Here is a 20013-nt window from a genome sequence, read left to right as displayed (position 1 = left end):
TTTTACAGTAAATACAATTAGATTTGCAATAAGACAAAAGTTATGATTCAGGACTTGGTTAATGTTAAGTTTAAATGTACATATCATGTTGAGAATTTCTTTGAACGTGTAACCAAAAAAAGTGCTACTGAGCGAACATTACTGCAATGTAGTAAAGCAGAATGTAAATTCCTCGAGGTCAGCATTCAAGTCTGTTTTCTTTGCAGCGGTGCCCACACACCAAGCATACTGCCTGGCACACAGTAAATGCTCATTAAATATTTGTGAGGTACATGGGCAAGGAAATGTAGTAGACAGCTGATGAAGCTTTTCTCCCACTGTTCCCCGAGTTGGATCATCCATAGTCAACTGATTATGAACCCTGAGGTCCAAGTTCTGCCCTCCCGCTTCACTCTCCCCACAAGTGGGCGGGACAATCCTCCCAGGACTTCAGCACAGTTGGACAGGGGTGGGCAGGGAGAGGTAGGGGCACTCAGAGATCCAGCAGGTGCTACACCATGAGTGTCTCTGTGCTGAGCCCCAGCAGACTCCTGGGTGGTGTCTCCGGGATCCTCCAAGTGGCCTCCCTGCTCATTCTGCTTCTGCTGCTGATCAAGGCTGCTCAGCTCTACCTGCACAGGCAGTGGCTGCTCAAAGCCTTCCAGCAGTTCCCGTGCCCTCCCTCCCACTGGCTCTTCGGGCACAAACAGGAGGTAAGGAGGAACTCAATGGGGGAGTGGGAGGGCAAAGAGGGATGGGGCTCTGAGACCCTGGTCACAAAATCCATAGAGAAAAGCCTTGTTTTGTAACAAACATGAGGCCTCAAAGGAACACCCAGCCTACCTCTCTGGTGTCAGCTTGTCCCAGTCATGACGAGCTCACTCGTCCCATGAAGCCCATCCTGCTGGTCCTCAGCTCTATCACCCATGCCCTCCTTCTGCAGATATCAAGTGTGTCTTGGCAGTCCTGCACGTGGAGGGCAATGCCTGATTGTCTCCAGGCTGATTACCCCATGAGCCTTGGCTTTTCTTAAAGAACAAGGCTTCTAGATGCTCCCTGCCCAGTCACTCAATGCCATCCTCTCTGCCTGGCTCTGCGTTTGCCTGGGAGCACAGACACCCATCTGAGGAATCCGTGCCATGAGGAGTTCATGGTCTGTGAGGAATACAGGCAGGAATTTGAGAAGGTGCCAGACTGTAGGAAAAGAGCTCACTCTGCTGGGGTGGATATCCGAGGCAGAGATCTGCTGGTGTAGGGAACCAACTGGCTAAGTAAGTTTCCCCAAGACTCACAGAATTTCCACAACACGTGATTTAGGACCTGAAAACCTGACAATTGTGGGTACACATGAAGGGGGCAGCCTGCACAATGTTCTCCAGGTGAGGAGACTGGTGTCTGAGTTGCACATTGAACAGTGTCTGTTGACCTCCTGGCTCTCCTCCCACACACCCGGACTGTGAGCTCCCTGGATGTGAGCATGTCATCCCCTCCCTGTGCCCTAGCAATCAGCAAAATCCTGGCACACCTTGATGGTCAGCTCAGGTGTGTAGAGCAAGCTTGTCCAACCCATGCCCCATGGAGCTGCGTGTAGCTCAGGATGGCTTTGAAGGTGGCCCAACACAAATTCATAAACTTTCTTAAAACATTATGAGATTATTTTGCAATTTGTTTGAGCTCATCTGCTATCATTAGTGTTAGTGTATTTTATGCATGGCCCAAGACAATTCTTTTTCCTCCAATGTGGCCTAGGAAAGCCAAAAGATTAGACATGCCAAGTGTAGAGGAACAGAGGAAAAAGAGAAAGGAGCAGCAAGAGGGCTGAGGAGGGACACAGCCCATCCCCTGTGCACTACTATCCCTGCATGGGGATGGGGGCAGGTAGGAACAGAGCAAGGTAAGGGGCTGCATGGAGAGGGACTCACCAAGTTGCTATGAATTGAACATACTTAAGTGGAGATAGAGGTTGCAGGGAGCTGAGGCCTGTTGTTTCTCAGTAAAGGAGGCAACATAGTTCTCAGCAGAGCAGAACCAATGTGGGGACCTGACAGTGTTCAAGCCCTATATGGACTGGTCCCAATACCACTCTGCTTTCTTTCCCATTCTCCTCCTTTACCATGTGTTACTCACTACCTCACTACCTGCCTATGCATTTCAACCTCTAGGCCGCTGATCACACTGTGCTTGCTACCTGGAATTATCTTCTCACTCATATCTATCTGTCAAGGCCCAGCACCAAGCTACCTCCTTCAAGAAGGCCTCCTGGGCCTCCCAGTAGTGAAGGGCCAACTCTTTTTTCTATGGGCTATCCTTCTCAAGAGGCCAGAGCAGTGTTAACTTGACTCGGTTATTTTTCTGCAGTGTCATAAGTGTGGGCTTCTTCTGGGAGAGACCATCTCAGATTTATCTTTGTAACCCAATAGTCCCTCAGTAGATGATGACTCAATGAGTGAGGAAGAGTTTTCTAATGTTCAGTTCTGAGTCAGGTCCCTCTTCAAAGCTTCCCCAGATGCTTATCCTTCCTTCCATCTCATGTCCATTATCCCCTACTGCACAGCCTCTAATCTTCCTTACTCCCCAACTAGACTGAAAATTCCACACAGATAAGGAATACAGCTGTGTCCTAATGCAGTGCCTAAACCACACTGGGCACATAGTGCGTGCGCAGTAAGCGTGTGCTGAATGAAGGAGCCTGTCCCACAGTAGGGCAAGCTGCCTCAGAGCTGGAGAATATGATTGTCAGAAGGAGGTGGGCAGACATTAGATACTTATGTGGTAGACAGTTGCTTTGAGTTACTAGAAGCAGTTGAAACAAAGAAGAGTTGGCTACATGGAACATCACTAGGACGCAATGTCTATGAGGGTTCCAGATGAGATTAAAGCAAAGCTGAGTCTTGAAAGCTGAAGAGAGGTGGCTGCTCTGTGGCAGAGGGGAAGGGCATTCAAGGTAGAGAAAAGAACAAGTGCCAGGGCCCAGAAGAGTGAGCAGGTGTGGCTGGTGTGCAAATCGGCAGCAGTTGTGACATCGGCGTTGGAGCTGAAATAAATAGGTGATGGTGGAAATGCCAGCAGAGCTGAAGGCAGGAAAAGAGAAGTTGAAGCCAGAAAGCCAAGGGCTTTGTGATCCACATCGAAGAGTTTAGAAAGATGACTGCAGGCAGCAGGGAGTTCATAATTCACTGATAAGTGAAAATGAGAATAAAAAACCCAAATCTCAAAAGTATACACCAACACAGCACCATAGGCATATATCCAGACTCCATTCCATAAATCTGTACATATTCAACATATAGAATACTATTATGCACACAATTTTATAGTTGATCTCTTTTTGCTTAGCCATACACATCCCAAATGCTATCTTATCTTCACAAATATTTACCATATATGCTGGGATAATATTGAAAATATAACAAGTATGATTATGTAAAATTATTGTATAATTTAAAATGTTTACATTAATTCATTTTATTCTCTAAATATACTAAATGATTTTGCAAATCTACTTATCAAGTGATACAAGTTATGCACATTGCCCATGGAAAACGTTGTATTTATGACTTCCAGAGATTGTACACAACATGAAGACAATGGCTGACTTAAATTTCTGCTGGCAGTATTGAGTGAGGGCTCATAGCACTTGGCCTAATGTCAAGTCCTGGGAAAAGAGCAAGAATCTGGATCACAGCTGAGGTCATCAGAAACAGATCTAAATCCCTAACCTCTGCTACATGGCTCCTGTGGTTGTCCTGCTCTTCACTCTTGCTGCAAAGACTAGAAGTAAATGAAAGTGTTCATCTGTCTACCCTCGTTGACAGTTCCAACAGGACCAGGAGCTACAAAGGATTCGGAAATGGGTGGAGATGTTCCCAAGTGCCTGTCCTCTTTGGCTATGGGGAGGCAAAGCTCGTGTCCAGCTCCATGACCCTGACTATATGAAGGTGATTCTGGGGAGATCAGGTGAGATAGAACTCCCATCCCAACTGCAATGTCTCTTCCCTCTTGACACATGCCCCTGGGTCATGTGTTAAAATTCCAGAAGAGAATGGCTGTTCAAACATCAATATCTGAAACCTCTCCCATGCATCCACCAAGCCCACCATGCCCAGGCTGTAGTCAAGAATATTTACTGAATACTGAATGTTTAAAACAATATGTGGGGCTGAATTTTCTATTCTTTTTTCTATTTCTCTATTAAGAAAATTGAGATTGTAAATTGCCCCAGATCTGTAAAACAAATTTCATACTCACATTGACTTGGGTTTCGAAGCTCTAATTGTTGCCTGTCCTGGTATGCAGGTGACTAGGAAAACATCAATGTAGAAAATCCCATGGCTCCATATTATTCATTGTCATAGAAGACCTAGCCTATGTGTCTCACCAGTTCACCTTCCTAGCCCTCTGGGTGTTTTCCTGATGGAACACTGAGTCTGTCTTCCTGAGCTCACACTGACCTTCAGGACAGAAATAGAAGTGGATGGGAGTCAAGTAGGAGGCGACATGGGTCAAACTGCCAACTGACAGACACCAAGAACTGATGGCTGCCTCTGAGACTGCCTTGCTTAGTAGCTCCTAGTTTCCTATAAAGCCCTTTCTTACCTTTCAGACCCGAAATCCCAAGATCCCTACAGATTCCTGGCTCCATGGATTGGTATGTGTGCAAACTAGGACTGCAGCCCACTCCTTAGTTAGGTTTGAGTTATTTCTTTGGCTCACAGAGAACAACAGATTAGAGGCCATCCCCAAATCAAGCCTCATTTCCTTCTTCTAACAAGACCCTCACCCCTTCCTAATGCTGGTGCAAACCTTCCTGAGGCTCAGCTTCTTCCATTTCATGTCTCAGTTCTCTCCAGACATCCTTGGCCTCACGTTTATTTTACATCTGCCCACAACCCTTTTCAACCTTTATCTCACAGCTCACATCATAATCACATGGATGTAGCAGCTCAATCAGAAAATTCACATGCCTGAAACATACCTCCTTTTCCTGCATTTGCCCATGATGTGGCTTCTTCTGGATACTTCTCTCCCCAAGAAGCCACCTTTCTCCCTCCCAAATTGTCACCAGTCATCCCTAGGTCCGTGCAGCCCCCGACACACACACATACACACATTCATGTCTACCTTAGGGTACGGCTTGCTCCTGTTGAATGGGCAGACATGGTTCCAGCACCGACGGATGCTGACCCCAGCCTTCCACTATGACATCCTGAAGGCCTACGTGGCGCTCATGGCAGACTCTGTACGAGTGATGCTGGTGAGTCCATGTCTCTCTGCTTTCCCCACACCCACGCACAGCACACACTCTCACGAACTCCACTCTCAACCCTGTGTCCCACAGGTGGCTATAGACATAGACACATGGAACAACACTCTCATGTCATTGCTGTGAGAGTAGAGGGTTCCCCAGAGTTGTATAAGGTAGGAGAACACCCAGGCATCAGGTCAGATCCACACTTTGTTTCCCCACCATAGGAATAGAGATTCATGGTGAACACAAGGCCCTTCTCCTCCCACTTTGAAACCTTCAGCACAAGGGACTGGAGGAGTGTGCAATCTTGTTGGACAGCAGGACTTCCTATGCTGGCTGGCCTGGGCAATGGCAGCCTCAGTGGCAGCATGGACAGGCCAAGATGTCACTCACCCGGGCTCTAGCCTGGGGCCCCAGGTTTCTGCATGGATTTAAACCACCCTTGGAAGGAAATGAACACCAGGTCTATATTCTCAGAGCAATATCTGCCATAGCATCATCTCCGATCAGGACTCTGATTTCTCACCCAACTGTGCCCAGCAAATTTTGATGAATGGAAAAGAATTGAAGTCCCTGTTTTCTCTACAACAGAATGCCCATACTAGCCCCTTAAGCTATCTTTGGCACTGAAACTTTCCTACTAGTCCCTCAGAACTAGCTCAGCTCTCAGAACACTGAAGAGTCCCCCATTATTTATCCCAGAACAACAATAACAACAAAATTTTCACAACCATATCTCCTAACTGAATCTCAAAATTCAATACTTAATCCATGCTATTGCGAGAGGATCTGTTTAATGTTGTATTAAAAGAATTAGGGGTCAGTTTACCAACACTGGCTTTACAGTCCCAGTTTCTACAACGCATCTGCTCTGTAAAAGGAACAATCCCAACCAAGATATCTGCAAGCTACAGGAAAAAACAAGATATCTGCAGGTACAGGAAAAAGCCAGGCCTTATTAGCAAAGCACTTCTTGGAGATTAAGAAGGTTCATGCCCCCTCCCACCACAGGACAAATGGGAAAAGCTCCTTGGCCAGGATTCCCCTCTGGAGGTCTTTCAGCACGTCTCCTTGATGACCCTGGACACCATCATGAAGTGTGCCTTCAGCCACCAGGGCAGCATCCAGGTGGACAGGTCAGTGCTAACCCTCCAGTTGCAGGGCCCTTGTTCTTATCAAGCGGAGTGCACATACCTGAGGGGCAGGTGGGGGAGCATGAAGGCTCACCTCCACACAAAGGAAGAGTCAGTCTCTGACCAAACTCTAATTCCAGTCCAAACCAAACAAAGTCTCAAGAACAGATGCCTAATTCCTAGCACAGGTGGACACTGGTTGTTCATACCATCTGACAAAGGCCAAAGAATAATAGGGCTGTAAGACAGAAGAAACATTGCCTCAAGGCTGCTTGTCTCCATTATCTGAGGCTGCCTCCTCTCAGACCCCATTCTACTTCCGGGTAATGGGCCCACCCCTACTATGGTCTCTTCTTCATACTCTCCCTCAGGGATTCTCAGTCCTACATCCAGGCCATTAGTGACCTGAACAACCTGACTTTTTCGCGAGCGCGGAATGCCTTTCACCAGAATGACACCATCTACAGCCTGACCTCTACTGGCCGCTGGACACACCGCGCCTGCCAGCTCGCCCATCAGCACACAGGTTCTGTCTCTTCCTCTTGTCTCCCGGCCTTTCCCAGGCACAGTGGAAGAACCTGCCCTGACTCCTCAGGCAGAGAAGGTCCCTAGGAACCCTGCAGAAGCCAGAACACACTCAGTCTGGGGAATTCCCTTGCTCAGGGGCTGGGAGCTGAGATGTGAGGGGCCAGATTCTGTGCCTTAGTTTATCAATGTCCCCACATGGAGGTAACTGAATGAGACCCTGTCCAAACAGCATTCAAACGGGGCCTCCATGAACTGTGCCACTGGAGGAAGGGGTGCCCTGCCTCACACAGTACTAGAGCTTCCACCCCTGACCCTGCACCCACACTCACATTCATCCTGAGATCTACCAGACACCCACATGGGGGCACTTGGGCAGCTAGGCCTCCTGGGGGCTGCTGATGGTCTCAGCTCTGCCTGGTAACCATTGTTCTGGTACAGACCAAGTGATCCAGCTGAGGAAGGCTCAACTACAGAAGGAGGGGGAGCTGGAGAAGGTCAAGAGGAAGAAGCACTTGGATTTCCTGGACATCCTCCTTTTGGCCAAAGTGAGTATGTGTAGGAGAGGCCTGAGTCTTTGCCCAGAAGTACAGAGCAAGTACAGCCCTGCACTTTCACCATGGTCTTCCCAGATGGAGAATGGGAGCATCTTGTCAGACAAGGACCTCCGTGCTGAAGTGGACACGTTCATGTTCGAGGGCCACGACACCACAGCCAGTGGGATCTCCTGGATTCTGTATGCTCTGGCTGCACACCCCAAGCATCAGGAGAGGTGCCGGGAAGAGATCCATGGCCTCCTGGGTGACGGAGCCTCCATCACCTGGTGAGTGAGGGCTCAAAAGATGGGGTTCCATGCCTTCTCTACAGGGGAAGCCCCTGGTCTGCCCAGGCCTTGCTGATGTTCAGGATGGGCTTGTTTCAGGAACCACCTGGACCAGATGCCCTACACCACCATGTGCATTAAGGAGGCACTGAGACTCTACCCACCGGTGCCAGGCATTAGCAGAGAGCTCAGCACTCCCGTCACCTTCCCTGATGGGCGCTCCTTGCCCAAAGGTATGAACTTCCCCCACCCTCTCACCTAAACTCTCCACAGGGACATGTGGTGGGTCAGAAATCCATGTGTGCTTCAGAGCTCTGCACATCTCTGGGTCTCCCTTTTGTATTAAAAAAATCAAAAACATACTTTGTATTTAGGATTAAGAATTTGAAATGTCTGGCCGAGAGCTTGAACCCACCAAAAGTTCAAGAAATAAATGTTAATCTCCGAATGTGGCCTTGGGTCAGTAACTCTAAAATTCTACTCCTTGAGATGTGCGGGGCTGGAAAGAGAATCAGACAAGGGCAGAGAGGGATGTGTTTCTTTCCTCATGGGGTCAGTGCAAAAGAGGCTGATCAGGAATCTCATTTCCCGGGTCAGCTGTTGTCCAGTCTCTGAGGAACTCTCAGGTTGATGGCAGAGAGCAGCTGATGACCAGATCTGGGGCCACCAAGGCGCAACCTCCCCGGTTCTGGTCCCAGTCCTCCCATAACCTAGTTGTGTGAACATAGATAAGACAATTGGTCTCTTTGAGACTCAGGTATCTCCCCTGAAAACTGAGAGCAAAAGAATGTCTTCCTTGGAGCGTTATCGTATTGAGTGAGTTCATGTATATTCTCCAACGGACCTTGGAGGATATTTGATGAATGTGAAATGTCCCTGAACTTACTCTAAACAGTAATGCTCTGATTCTTTCTTGCTTCTCATTCCTGCATAAATGGTTGTCTATTCATCATCTGAACTCACATGCTTTGTCAAGCCTAACCCACCTGCATAATGGCAGAATCATCCCAAAGTGACAATTTGTGGAAAGTAGGCCTTTTGGGTCTTCTTTTGCCCCTGCTGGCTGAAGTACCAGGCCACCCTGGGAGAATGATCAAAACTTCTCTCTGTTTTCAACCTGCACCACAGGTATCACGGTCATGCTCTCCATTTATGGCCTTCACCACAACCCAAAAGTGTGGCCCAACCCAGAGGTATGTGGTCCCTGAGAGGAGGAAGTGGGGTGATCTCTCAAGACCAATACCTTCTCCTGCTTCCACCTCTGGGAGTCCTGTCCCCTCGTGGGTGGCAAGTAGGGGCTGGATCCTTACCTATCCTGGCTCTGGCGCTCTCTCTGCAGGTGTTTGACCCTTCCCGTTTTGCACCGGGTTCTGCTCAACACAGCCACGCTTTCCTGCCCTTCTCTGGAGGATCAAGGTGAGACGCCCTGTGTGGTAATTGGAAGAGAGAAATAAGGGAAGTCTCTGGTCAACCCTCTGATATTTGAGAGCTAGATGTTCATATGTGGCGTCTTCAGATGTGCCCTTAGATGTTGGTACTTGTGGGAAAGTCAGGCACCTGGTGTGGGTGTCTCTGTACAAAAGGAAGGTGGCATTCCAGAGCACCCCATGGAGACTTTGCTCCCTCTGCTTCTTCAAATAGGCAGCCTGAATTCACTGTCAGTGCATGTTCCACCCTTCAGTATATTCACATATTTTCCTCACTTTAGGGATATGAATTATCAAAATTAGATATTCTCTAGTAAATTCACCTTCAGCTGTTTGCTTTTCTCAGTTATCACGAATAGTAAACAGTAGATTTCTCTCTCCCCACACATCCTCAATGCTGCACACTACCTTCCCTATTTAATTCACCAGTCTACCATAGAGATGAATCATTGAAATTTTTGCGTGTGTTTTTAATACAGATGACCTGCAAGTCCTACCTTTGAAGCCACATAAGGGAGAGGTTAAGGTAGCCATTTGAAGAAAGTTTTACAACAGTGTGTGTCATATCATACATTTTTCTGTCTTGCCCAATGAAATTTTTACCGTATTATATAGTGTTCACACATTTATGTCTATTTCCCCATTTGGCAAATCTGTACATACCTTGGGATCTTTATGCCATAGTCCTGTAATCCAGTTAGCACAATATTGGCCGAAAACACAAAAATGTGAACAGTATACTGTCTTGGAGAGAAAAGCACAATAATTATTATATAACGCACAACATTTGAAGACTCCTGGTATGTGAAATATAAAACACACTTGAAATAGCTGTTGAGCTGGAGAGGAAAACTCCAGAATGGCTGCGGTGGAAATCATCGTGGCATCAGAAATTGTCCTGTGACATACAAACAGGCAAAACAATACAAATTCTTAGTAGAAACAAAGTTTGTTCAAAGAAATAATTATGTGACTTTTTCAAATGGTGAGTTCACTTACACAGAACAGGCTTTAAGAAAAAGCTTCCTCCTGAAACTCCTTCTCCAGCACTGGTCTGTCTATCCCAGCATGACAAAGTCTTCCTAAACATTGCCTGCAAATCATGTCGCTGCCACTAGAAAACCGGAGAGCATTCCTAAGCTCCATTTCTAGCTCAGAACTATATTTACTCTCAGTGTATTTCCTTCTATTTTATTCATTTTAAAACTTAAACACCATCATTCAAATATAAAAGTATTTCTTAAGCCTACCTCTGTGGGTCAAGTCCTGTGCAGTGTGATAAGAAAACAGACATAAAAGGTACAAAAATGTGTTGTACAGAAATATATCCTGTGCTCCAGACACACATCATTCCATCATCCATCCTTTCACTCATTCACTCACTGAGTGGCTTGTTGAGTGTCCCTGTCCCTGGTGCTGTCTGAGACTGTGAGTGTTCAGGGATAAATCACGAATGCTACCTGGGGGGCCGGGAGGGAGAGTCACAGCTGGCAGGGAGTGAGAGGCAGCTGGGCTCTGACTTTAGCCTTGAGGATGTGGCAGGCAGAGGTGGAGGGAGGACATTCTCAGCCATCTCCACATGAACAGGGCTAGGACGTGGGCTGGACAGGTAAAATGTGGGTGAGGCAACAGCCCACAGAGGGCTTGTCTGCCAACTGAGGCATTGGGATGCTGTCCCCTCTATGATGCACAGCGTGGGAGGGTCTGAGCTGGGCTGTGGCTTCAGTGTGCAGGGAGGGGAAGCAGAAATCCAGAAAGTCCAGGTGAGAAGACTGAGGAAAGGCAAAGAAGGACGTTTCTGGGGTAGAATTAGAAGGCTACAGGGGCTGGTAGATGGAGGAGTGAGGTTAGACAGGAACCCGGACCCTGGAGTGGGAGGCAGGTGGGGCAACAGCTGAGGACCACCCACCCAGTTCCCCTCCAGGAAGCCTCCCATTGCCCTTCTGACTCCCTTAATCCACCCATCGGGGGCCCCCTATGAGGATTCAGGTCCCCGTGCATCCCACTACATGGGAAGCACCTGAGAGTGTGGCCCACCCTCACCCTACAGGACCTGAACTGACCTCCACACTGAAGAACAAGAAATGTTTGTGGAGGAGTGAACAAACCACTGATTAACCCTTTATCTATTCATGTGATTAGACTCTGCCTTAGAGCCCCGGCCCTGTCTTGATAGAGGGTTTCAGGCCTGCTGAGAGCAGAGGTAGAAGATGGAAGTTAGGAGCTAGCCCAGGAAGACGGTCTGTCCAAGGTTTGGGATAGTGTGAAGCCAGGATGGGGTAGAAGTGTCCATGGGCTGTAAGTGTGCAGGGGCTGGACACATGAGGTTGGGCACTGAATGCCCAGCTCAGGGCTGGGGTCAGGGGCCAAAACCTGCTCAGATCAGAATGGAGCCTGAGGCCTCTTCTCAATTCATTGTCTCTGCCTGGCCCAGGAACTGCATCGGGAAACAATTTGCCATGAACGAGCTGAAGGTGGCCACGGCCCTGACCCTGCTCCGCTTCGAGCTGCTGCCTGACCCCACCAGGATCCCCATCCCCATGGCACGACTTGTGTTGAAGTCCAAAAATGGAATCCACCTGCGTCTCAGGAGGCTCCCTAACCCTTGTGAGGACAAGGACCAGCTTTGAGGGCCTCCACCTGCCATCCTGTCTTCCTGACCCCCGCTCCTGTCTCCTGTCTGTCTGCCCATATCCTGCTTTCTATCTGCCCACCTTCCCTTCTTCCCACCTGCCTGCTGTCCTGCCTCCTGTCCCTCAGTCTGCCTGCCCTTCTCTCTCTCACCTTTCTCCAGGCTCCCTACCTGCTTGTCTACCTGTCTCCTACCCACCTGTATCTCTTGTTGGGAGAAAAACTTGGTGTTGAGAGAAGCTGAGGCTTCTGCATGTCTGACATAATGTAACAGTCTTGGAACATGTCGAGGGTCCAGTGTCTAAAACACCTTGTGGCCTTTGGAACACCACACTGTGTGCTAAAGGGTGGAAGGCTACCCTGACGCACCATCATCTAAGCCCAGGGCATAAAACCCCTCATGACTTGGATAGAATCCAGGGCTCGAGGCTCTGGAATGTGTCTGGACCTGCTGGCTCCTTGCTTCTTGCTCTCCCAGGATCAATTGTATCTTGAGTTAAAAGAACCTGCTCTCCATTATCTCAAGTAGCAGAGCATATGCTAAACCATCAGTTGTAAATCATGTGCTTAATGCAATGTGCTCTTTCGACCCCCACATTCTCACCACCTGTTTCTCGGTTCGATCACCAATAAATAGTCTGGGCTTCCAGAGCTCCGGGCCTTCACAGCCTCCATACTTAGCGTCGGCAACCTGGACCCACTTTCTCCTTCAAACTGTCTTTTCTCATTCCTTTGACTCTGCCGGACTTTGTCACTCTCACGACCTGGTGTTGGGTCTGATCACTCCAACATCCCTGAATCTCCACTCACCTCCCAAACTCCTGCCTGCCCTCCAGACTGTCTGCCCATACACCTGTCTCCTTCTTCCTGCCTGCTTGTCTGTTTCGGTGTTAGTTTCCTATTGCTGCTGTAATAAACTATCACAATCTCAGTGATTTTAAATAATGGCTTTTTATTCTCTTATAGTTCTGAAGGTCAAAGTCAGATATGAGTTTCACTGGATGAAAACAAATTCTGGACAGGGCCAAACCCCCACCCCCAGAAGGCTTCAGGGAGAGCCCCGCCCCTTGGCGTTTCAGCTCCAGAGCTGCCTTTTTTGCATTCCTTGGTACTGTCCCCTCCTTCCTCTATAAAGCCAATGGCATCTTCAAATCTCTCGCTCTCTCTGACTGTCTTCACATCTCTTTCTCTCTTATAAGGACCCTTGTGGTTAGTTACATCAAGCTTATTAAGATAATCAAAGATAATGTCACCACCTCAAGATCCATTACTTACTCAAAAGTCCATTGTGACATATGCAGTCCCACAATCACAGGTTTCATGAATTAGGATGTGCACAACATGGAGACCCATTGTTCATCCTAGCCAGCCCCTACCTGATTGTCATGTAATGTGTCCATCTAAACCTGTCCTGTATGCTACCCACCTACGTACATGATTGTCAGTCAGACAATCCCTCCATCTTCCCTCCTCTTTAGAATAAGGTTTGCAAGCTTGCATGCTTTGTCCAGCTTCACATGGAAGGCGATAGGGTTAGAAGAGGAGACACTAAGGCAGGGAGATAAATCCCTACTGAGGAGAGAAAATGGAGATGAGGTGTGCCCATTGGTGCCAGAACCCAAGCAGGACCTGACTTGACCCATCCCCCTGCACACAGCCTCCTACCATGTCTCCCCTGGTGCCCACACCCTGTCCAGCTCCTGAGGCTCCCATGGTAGCTAAGTTTAGACAAAGGATATTTATCTAGGAGATCAGAGGGAGAAGCTCACACCCATAGGGAAAAGACCGTAGGCCTCCATTCAAGATTTAGATTCAAGATGAATCACAGCAAGGCTGAGCTAAGGGCCTGTCTTGCTATGTTTTGTGTTACTGTAACCGAATACCCAAGGCTGGGTAATTGATCCAGAAAAGAGGTTTTTTGGCTCATGATCTGGTGGCTGAAAAGTTTAAGTTTAGGCAGCTCAGTCAGATGCAGGCCTCATGCAGCTTCCACTCGTGGCAGAAAGCAAAAAGGGAGTGGCACGTGCTACGATTGCACGGTGACAGAGGAAGCATGAGAGAGAGACTAAGGAAGCAAGACTCTGCATTGGTCCCAATGTCTTGGAAACTTGTTCATTCCAGATACAGCAAAAACTCAAGCCCGTGAGGTGGAAGGGGGCACTCATCTCTTCATAAAGGATCTGTCCCCATGATCTAAATATCTCCCACTGGGACCCACCTCCCAACACTGCTGTGTTGGGGATGAAGGTTTCAGGAGGAGTTTGGTTAGGAACACCCCACATCCCAGCCATAGTGAGGCTGCACTGAGCTGAGCAGGAAAGCCTCAAAGACCTGGTCTGGCATGAGGGCCTCGTAAACTCAGCTCTCTCCACTGTCCCAGTAGGTGTAGAAAGACACCCCAGCCTAGCAACGTCACCAGGCACCTGTCAACCTCCCTCACATATGGAACCTGCAGGCTTCTCAGGAAGCTCATGGAGTGGGCAGCTGTCCAGCCAGGGGTGGGAGGAGCCCAGGCAGGCAAATGGGTCCGGCTGGTGGAAGAGGCTGTCAGACCCCAAGCAGCTCCTTCCCAACAGCACGAATTCTTGGTCGTCTTCTGCCTCTCTGGCTGGCCACCGTGACGGGGCAGGGGCATCCTCAACCCTGCCCGCACTTGGTGACTGCCTGGGTGCTGGTACTGCTGACCCTGGGCCCTGTTCCAGCACCCAGGCCCCATGTACTACCCCTGGGCTAGTGTCACTGATTGTCCCAGCCTCTCTCAATGCAGACCGTGCTTCTCTTCCTAAATCTGAACCCAGGTGTTCCTCCCACCTATTGCTCATTCCTAGCCCAGGACCTTGGATGCCATACAGAGGAATTCCTCTGCCTGAGGTCTGAAAGCTCATTCTATGACCCTGAAAGGGCTTCTCTTCTAGTTTGTGCCTACAACTAGGACCTCCCTCGAAGTCCCCTGAGTTCCCAGGTCATTGGATTAATTCAGCCCTGCTCTGAGAATGGGCAGGAAAGGGGAGGGCTGGACAGCAGGTGATCAGCCAGAAGTGGAGGGAGATGGAAAAACTGGGAGAGAAGAGTGACCTGGGAACATCATGGATAGAATGGCCAGCCAGTCCCCTGGCATCAGGAGATTTACAAGGGCTCATGTTGGCCATGCTCAAAGACCACAGGACAGTGGGCACTCACTCCCATTACTACCCCTAATACCTGGTTGAAAAGAGGAAGAGGAAGTGAATCATGTAAATGAAAATCTCATTGCAATTGGAGAGGTGGAGACCTCAGAGTGATCAAAGAGATAGGGAAGGTGTACAAGGAAGGGGAATCTGAATATTTCTATGTAAAAGAATGATGTTGAACTTTTACATACACCATATACAAAGTATAAAAAAAAAATGGATAGAAGGGTTGAAAGATAGCCCACAGAATGGCAGAATATATTCACAAATCAAATGAAAACATATAAAGCACTCCAACACACAACAACTGAAGACGGCCAGTCCCTCCACACCTGTGGGTGTTTCTCATCAGGTGGGACAAGAGACTGAGAAAAGAAATAAGACACAGAGACAAAGTATAGAGAAAGAACAGTGGGCCCAGGGGACCAGCGCTCAGCATACAAAGGACGCGCACCGGCACTGGTCTCTGAGTTCCCTCAGTATTGTTGATCACTATCTCTACCATCTCGGTGAGGGGGATGTGGCAGGACTATAGGGTAATGGTGGGGAGAGGGTCAGCAGGAAAACATGTGAGCAAAAGACTGTGTCATAAATAAGTTTAAGGAAAGGTGCTGTGCGTTGATGTGCACGTACACAAACATCTCGGTGAAATAAAGAGCAGTGTTGCCACCAGCATGTCTCACCTCCATCACTAAGGTGGTTTTCTCCTATCTCAGTAAATAGAACATACAATCGGGTTTTACACTGAGACATTCCATTCCCAGGGACAAGCAGGAGACAGATGCCTTGCTCTTATCTCAACTGCAAAGAAGCCTTCCTCTTTCACTAATCTTCCTCAGCACAGACCCTTTACGGGTGTTGGGCTGGGGGATGGTTATGTCTTTCCCTTCCCACAAGGCCATATCTCAGGCTATCACATGGGGAGAAACCTTGGACAATACCTGGCTTTCCTGGGCAGAGGTCCCTGCAGCCTTCCGCAGTTTATTGTGTCCCTGGGTACTCGAGATTAGAGAATGGTGATGACTTTTACCAAGCATACTGCCTTCAAACACCTTTTTAACAAAGCACGTCCTGCACAGCCCTAAATCCATTAAACCTTGAGTCAACACAGCGTATGTCTCTGCAAGCACAGGGTTGGGGCTAGGGTTACAGATTAAGAGCATCTCAAGGCAGAAGAATTTCTCTTAGTACAGAACAAAATGGAGTTTCTTATGTCTACTTCTTTCTACATAGACACAGTAACAGTCTGATCTCTCTTTTCCCCACAACAACAAAATACTACAATCCCATTCAAAAATTCAAAGGACCTCAATAGAAACTTCTGCAAAGAAGATATGCAAGTGATCCATAAGCACACCTGGAAAGACGCTCAACTTCATTAGTCATTGGGGAAATGCAAATCAAAACCACAGTGAGATACCACTTCATATCCTTTAGAAAGGCTATAATTATTTTTAATGGAAAATGTGAAATGCTGAACAGAATATGGAGAAATTGAAACTCTTATGAATTGCTGGTGAATGTAAATTGGCATAGCCAATTTGCAAAACCAATTTGTGGTTCCTCAGAAAAATAAAATCACAATTTCCCTGGGACCCAGCAATTCTACTTTTAGATGTATACCCAGTGGATTTGAAAGCAGGGATTTGAACAGATCCTTGTAAACCAATGTTCACAGCAACATTATTCACAGTAGTTATCAGGTTGAAGAGCCCAAGTGTCCATTAACAGATGAATGGGTTCACAAAATGTGGTATACAGACAATGGAATATTATTCAGTTGAAAAAAGAATGAAGTTCTGATACACACTACCGCAGGAATGATAGTGATAACAGCATGCTAAGTAAAATTTGACAGACATCAAAGGAAATATATCATATGATTCCACTCCTAAGTTGTAGATTAAGCAAATTCATACATTAGACAAAGTAGTAGAGAATAATAAGGACTGGGAGAAGGCAGAGTTATCATGTAATGATTACAGAGTTTCTTTAGAGTGATGAAAACCTTTTGGAAATAGGTAGTGATGATGGTTGTAAAACACTGTAGGATCTGCTGCCAAGATGGCCAAATAGGAACAGCTCTGGTCTGCAGCTCCCAGCAAGACCAACACAGAAGGTGGGTGATTTCTGCATTTCCAATTGAAGTAGCCTGTTCATCTCTTTGGGACTGGTTAGGCAGTCAGTGCAGGCCACAGAGGGCGAGCAGAAGCAGGGTGGGGCATAGCCTCACCAAGGAAATGCAAGGAGTGTGGGGCCTCCCTTTCCCAACCAAGGGAAGCCATGAGAGACTGTGCAATCCAGCCCAAATGCTACACTTTTCCCACGGTTTTGCAATCTGCAGACCAGGAGATTCCCTCATGTGCCTACACCACCAGGGCCCTGGGTTTCAAGACAAAACTGTGCAGCTGTTCAGGCAGACACTACACTAGCTGCAGGAGTTTTTTTTTTTTCATACCCTCGTGGTGCCTGGAACCCCAGCCAGACAGAACCTTTCACTCCCCTGGAAAGGGGCTGAAGCCAGGGAACCAAGTGGTCTCACTCAGCGGGTTCCATTCCCACAAGGCCCAGCAAGCTAAGAACCACTGGCTTGAAATTTTCACCAATAGCACAGCAGTCTGAAGTCAACCTGTGATGATTAAGCTTGGTGGGGGGAGGGGCGTCTGCCATTACTGAGGCTTGAGTAGGCGATTTTCCCCTAACAGTGCTAAAAAGGCCTGAAAGTTCAGACTGGGAAAACTCAACGCAGTGAGGCAAAGCAACTGTGGCCAGTCTGCCTCTCTGGAGTCCTCTTCACTGGGCAGGGCATCTCTGAAAGAAAGGCAGCAACCCCAGCCAGGGGCTTATAGATAAAATTCCCGTCTCACTGTGGGCATAGCTTCAGCGGACTTAAACATTCCTGCCTGCCGGCTCTGAAGACAGCAGTGGATCCTGACAAGGAGGGTTCTGCCAACACAGTGCTTGAGCTCTGCTAAGGGACAGACTTCCTCCTCAAGTGGGTCCCTGATCTCCATGCCTCCTGACTGCCAGAGACCTCCCAATAGGGGTTGACTGACACCTCATACAGGAAAGCTCCGACTGGCCCTCATCAGAAGCGCCTTTAATGTTCCTATTTCTACTAACATTCTGTTATGGTGGTATAATTATTCTATAAACCAGTATAAGCTTTTTCATGCATGTTTCTCACTTCCCTCTGAGCCCTCATGAGAAGCATTTTAATGTCCATATATCTACTAATTCTGTGTTTAAGGTAGTCTATGCTTTTCCTATCATGCACTTCAAAATCTTCCAATCTCTACATAGTCTTCAATTCCAAAGCCAATTCTACATTTGTGAGTATTTATTACAGCACACCTCACCTCTACTACCAAAATCCTAGGGCTTCTGTAACAAATTAACAGAAATGTGGTGATTTAAAATGACAGAGCCAGTTGCAATGGCGTGAGCCTGTAGTCCCAGCTACTCTAACAGCGGAAATGGAAGGATTGTTTGAGCCCAGAACTTTGAGACTAGCCTCAGCAACTTAAAGAAGACCCTGTCTTTAAAAAAAAAAAAAAGATGAAGAAAGAGAGAAAGAAAGAAAGAGAGAGAAAGAAAGAAAGAAAGAAAGAAAGAAAGAAAGAAAGAAAGAAAGAAAGAAAGAAAGAAAGAAAGAAAGAAAGAAAGAGAGAGAGAAAGAAAGAAGAAAAAACAGCAGAAATTTATTCTGTCACTGTTCTGGAGACCTGAAGTCCAAAACACTAGCCTGGCTTAAATCAAAAAGTATCAGTGGGGCTGTGTTCCCTGCAGAGCTCTAGAGGAGAATCCATTCCCTACCTCCCCCAGCTGCTGCTGGCTGCCAGCATTCTGTGGGTTATGGCTGCATCCCTCCAATCTTCAAGACCAGCATCTTCAAATCTCTCTCTACTCCATCTTTGCATGGCCTTCCCTGTGTGTGTCATATCTCCTTCTACATTTAGTGCTCACCTTGATAATCCAGTATAATCTCCCCATATTGATTCTTAACATCATCACCTCTGCTAAGACTCTTCCAAAAAAAGATATCATTTACAGGTTCTATAGATTAGAACTTGATGTCTATCAAGGTCATTATCCAGCATATTAAAATCTTCCTACTGATCATTGAAGATGGCCCTCCCCCACCAAAATGTGTTTGCCTTATCCCAACATTCCAAAAGCCTCAACCCATTACAGCATCAGCTCAAGTGTAAAATCTTGTCCAACTACCATTAGCTTAAAACTAGCTTAAAACTGTTTTTATGTTTGTAGTGGAATAGTTTATGATATAACGAAGATTGAAATGTGACATACATAGGGCTAAGATTAGTGGTAGTAAAGTCTTTGATAGGAAATGAATGCATTGGCCATAACGAAATACTGGATATGAAGCTCATACTCATAGAAATAAAATAGTAAGCAGTAAAGTCTTAATAATAAAAGTTATTGTGTAAATTTCTGGAATATGGCTCCTAAAAATAAAATTACTGTAGGAGTATTTATCATGGTGATATTTAGCATACTCAGCAAATAATAGTCAAACGATCCTGCTGCATATTTAACATTAAAGCCTGACACAAGTTATCATTCTCCTTCAGTTAGGATGAATGAAGCACTCCAGTTCCTTCCTTCCTTCCTTCCTTCCTTCCTTTGTCTCTTTCTTTTTTCTTTTTTTTTTTTTTTTTTTGGAGTTTCACTTTTGCTGCCCAGGCTGGATCTCAGCTCACTGCAACCTCTACCTCCCAGGTTCAAGCGATTCTCCTCCCTCAGCCTCCTGAGTAGCAGGAATTACAGGTGACAGCCACCACACCCTGCTAATTTTTTTATTTTTTGTAGAGATGGGGTTTCACCATGTTGGCCAAGCTGGTCTTGAACTCCCGACCTCAAGTGATCCACCCACCTCAGCCTCCCAAAGTGCCGGGGTTACAGGTGTGAGCCACTGTGCCCAGCCCCAGGTTTTTGCTGTTGTTGTTGTTGTTTTGTTTGTTTGTTTTTGTTTGAGACGGAGTCTCAGTCTGTCTCCTAGGCTGGAGTGCAGTGGCACGATCTTGGTTTGCTGCAACCTCCACTTCCTGGGTTC

The 20013-nt window shown here is 47.3% G+C and overlaps 1 protein-coding gene across 2 annotated transcripts; it reads left to right on the top strand.

The window, feature by feature from the left end:
* Positions 1–497: 497 nt before the first annotated feature.
* On the top strand, positions 498–12317 carry LOC112621232 (cytochrome P450 4A11-like). Of its 2 annotated transcripts, none has more exons than XM_025380591.1 (12): positions 498–692; positions 3795–3936; positions 4583–4627; positions 5106–5233; positions 6239–6363; positions 6828–6886; positions 7327–7433; positions 7518–7708; positions 7808–7941; positions 8837–8901; positions 9048–9124; positions 11570–12317. In XM_025380591.1, exons 1-12 carry the CDS (start codon positions 498–500, stop codon positions 11763–11765), a joined length of 1464 nt encoding a protein of 487 aa, XP_025236376.1. In that variant the 3' UTR covers positions 11766–12317. The 2 variants fall into 2 exon arrangements, with proteins under 2 accessions (XP_025236376.1, XP_025236367.1); XM_025380582.1 differs by having other exon boundaries at positions 6732–6886.
* The last annotated feature ends 7696 nt before the right edge of the window (positions 12318–20013 follow it).

Source organism: Theropithecus gelada, chromosome 1 (genome assembly GCF_003255815.1).
Source record: "Theropithecus gelada isolate Dixy chromosome 1, Tgel_1.0, whole genome shotgun sequence".
NCBI lineage: Eukaryota > Metazoa > Chordata > Mammalia > Primates > Cercopithecidae > Theropithecus > Theropithecus gelada.
Note: the sequence above shows the minus strand (reverse complement) of the source record. Positions and strands in the feature narration are given on the sequence as shown.

Excerpts from the sequence above, each read along its gene's own strand:
- LOC112621232 (XM_025380582.1), top strand. The coding sequence starts at position 498 with ATGAGTGTCTCTGTGCTGAGCCCCAGCAGACTCCTGGGTGGTGTCTCC. Across the intron at positions 4,628-5,105 it reads ATTCCTGGCTCCATGGATTG|GGTACGGCTTGCTCCTGTTG; the intron begins GTATGTGTGCAA and ends TGTCTACCTTAG. Across the intron at positions 8,902-9,047 it reads AAGTGTGGCCCAACCCAGAG|GTGTTTGACCCTTCCCGTTT; the intron begins GTATGTGGTCCC and ends CTCTCTCTGCAG.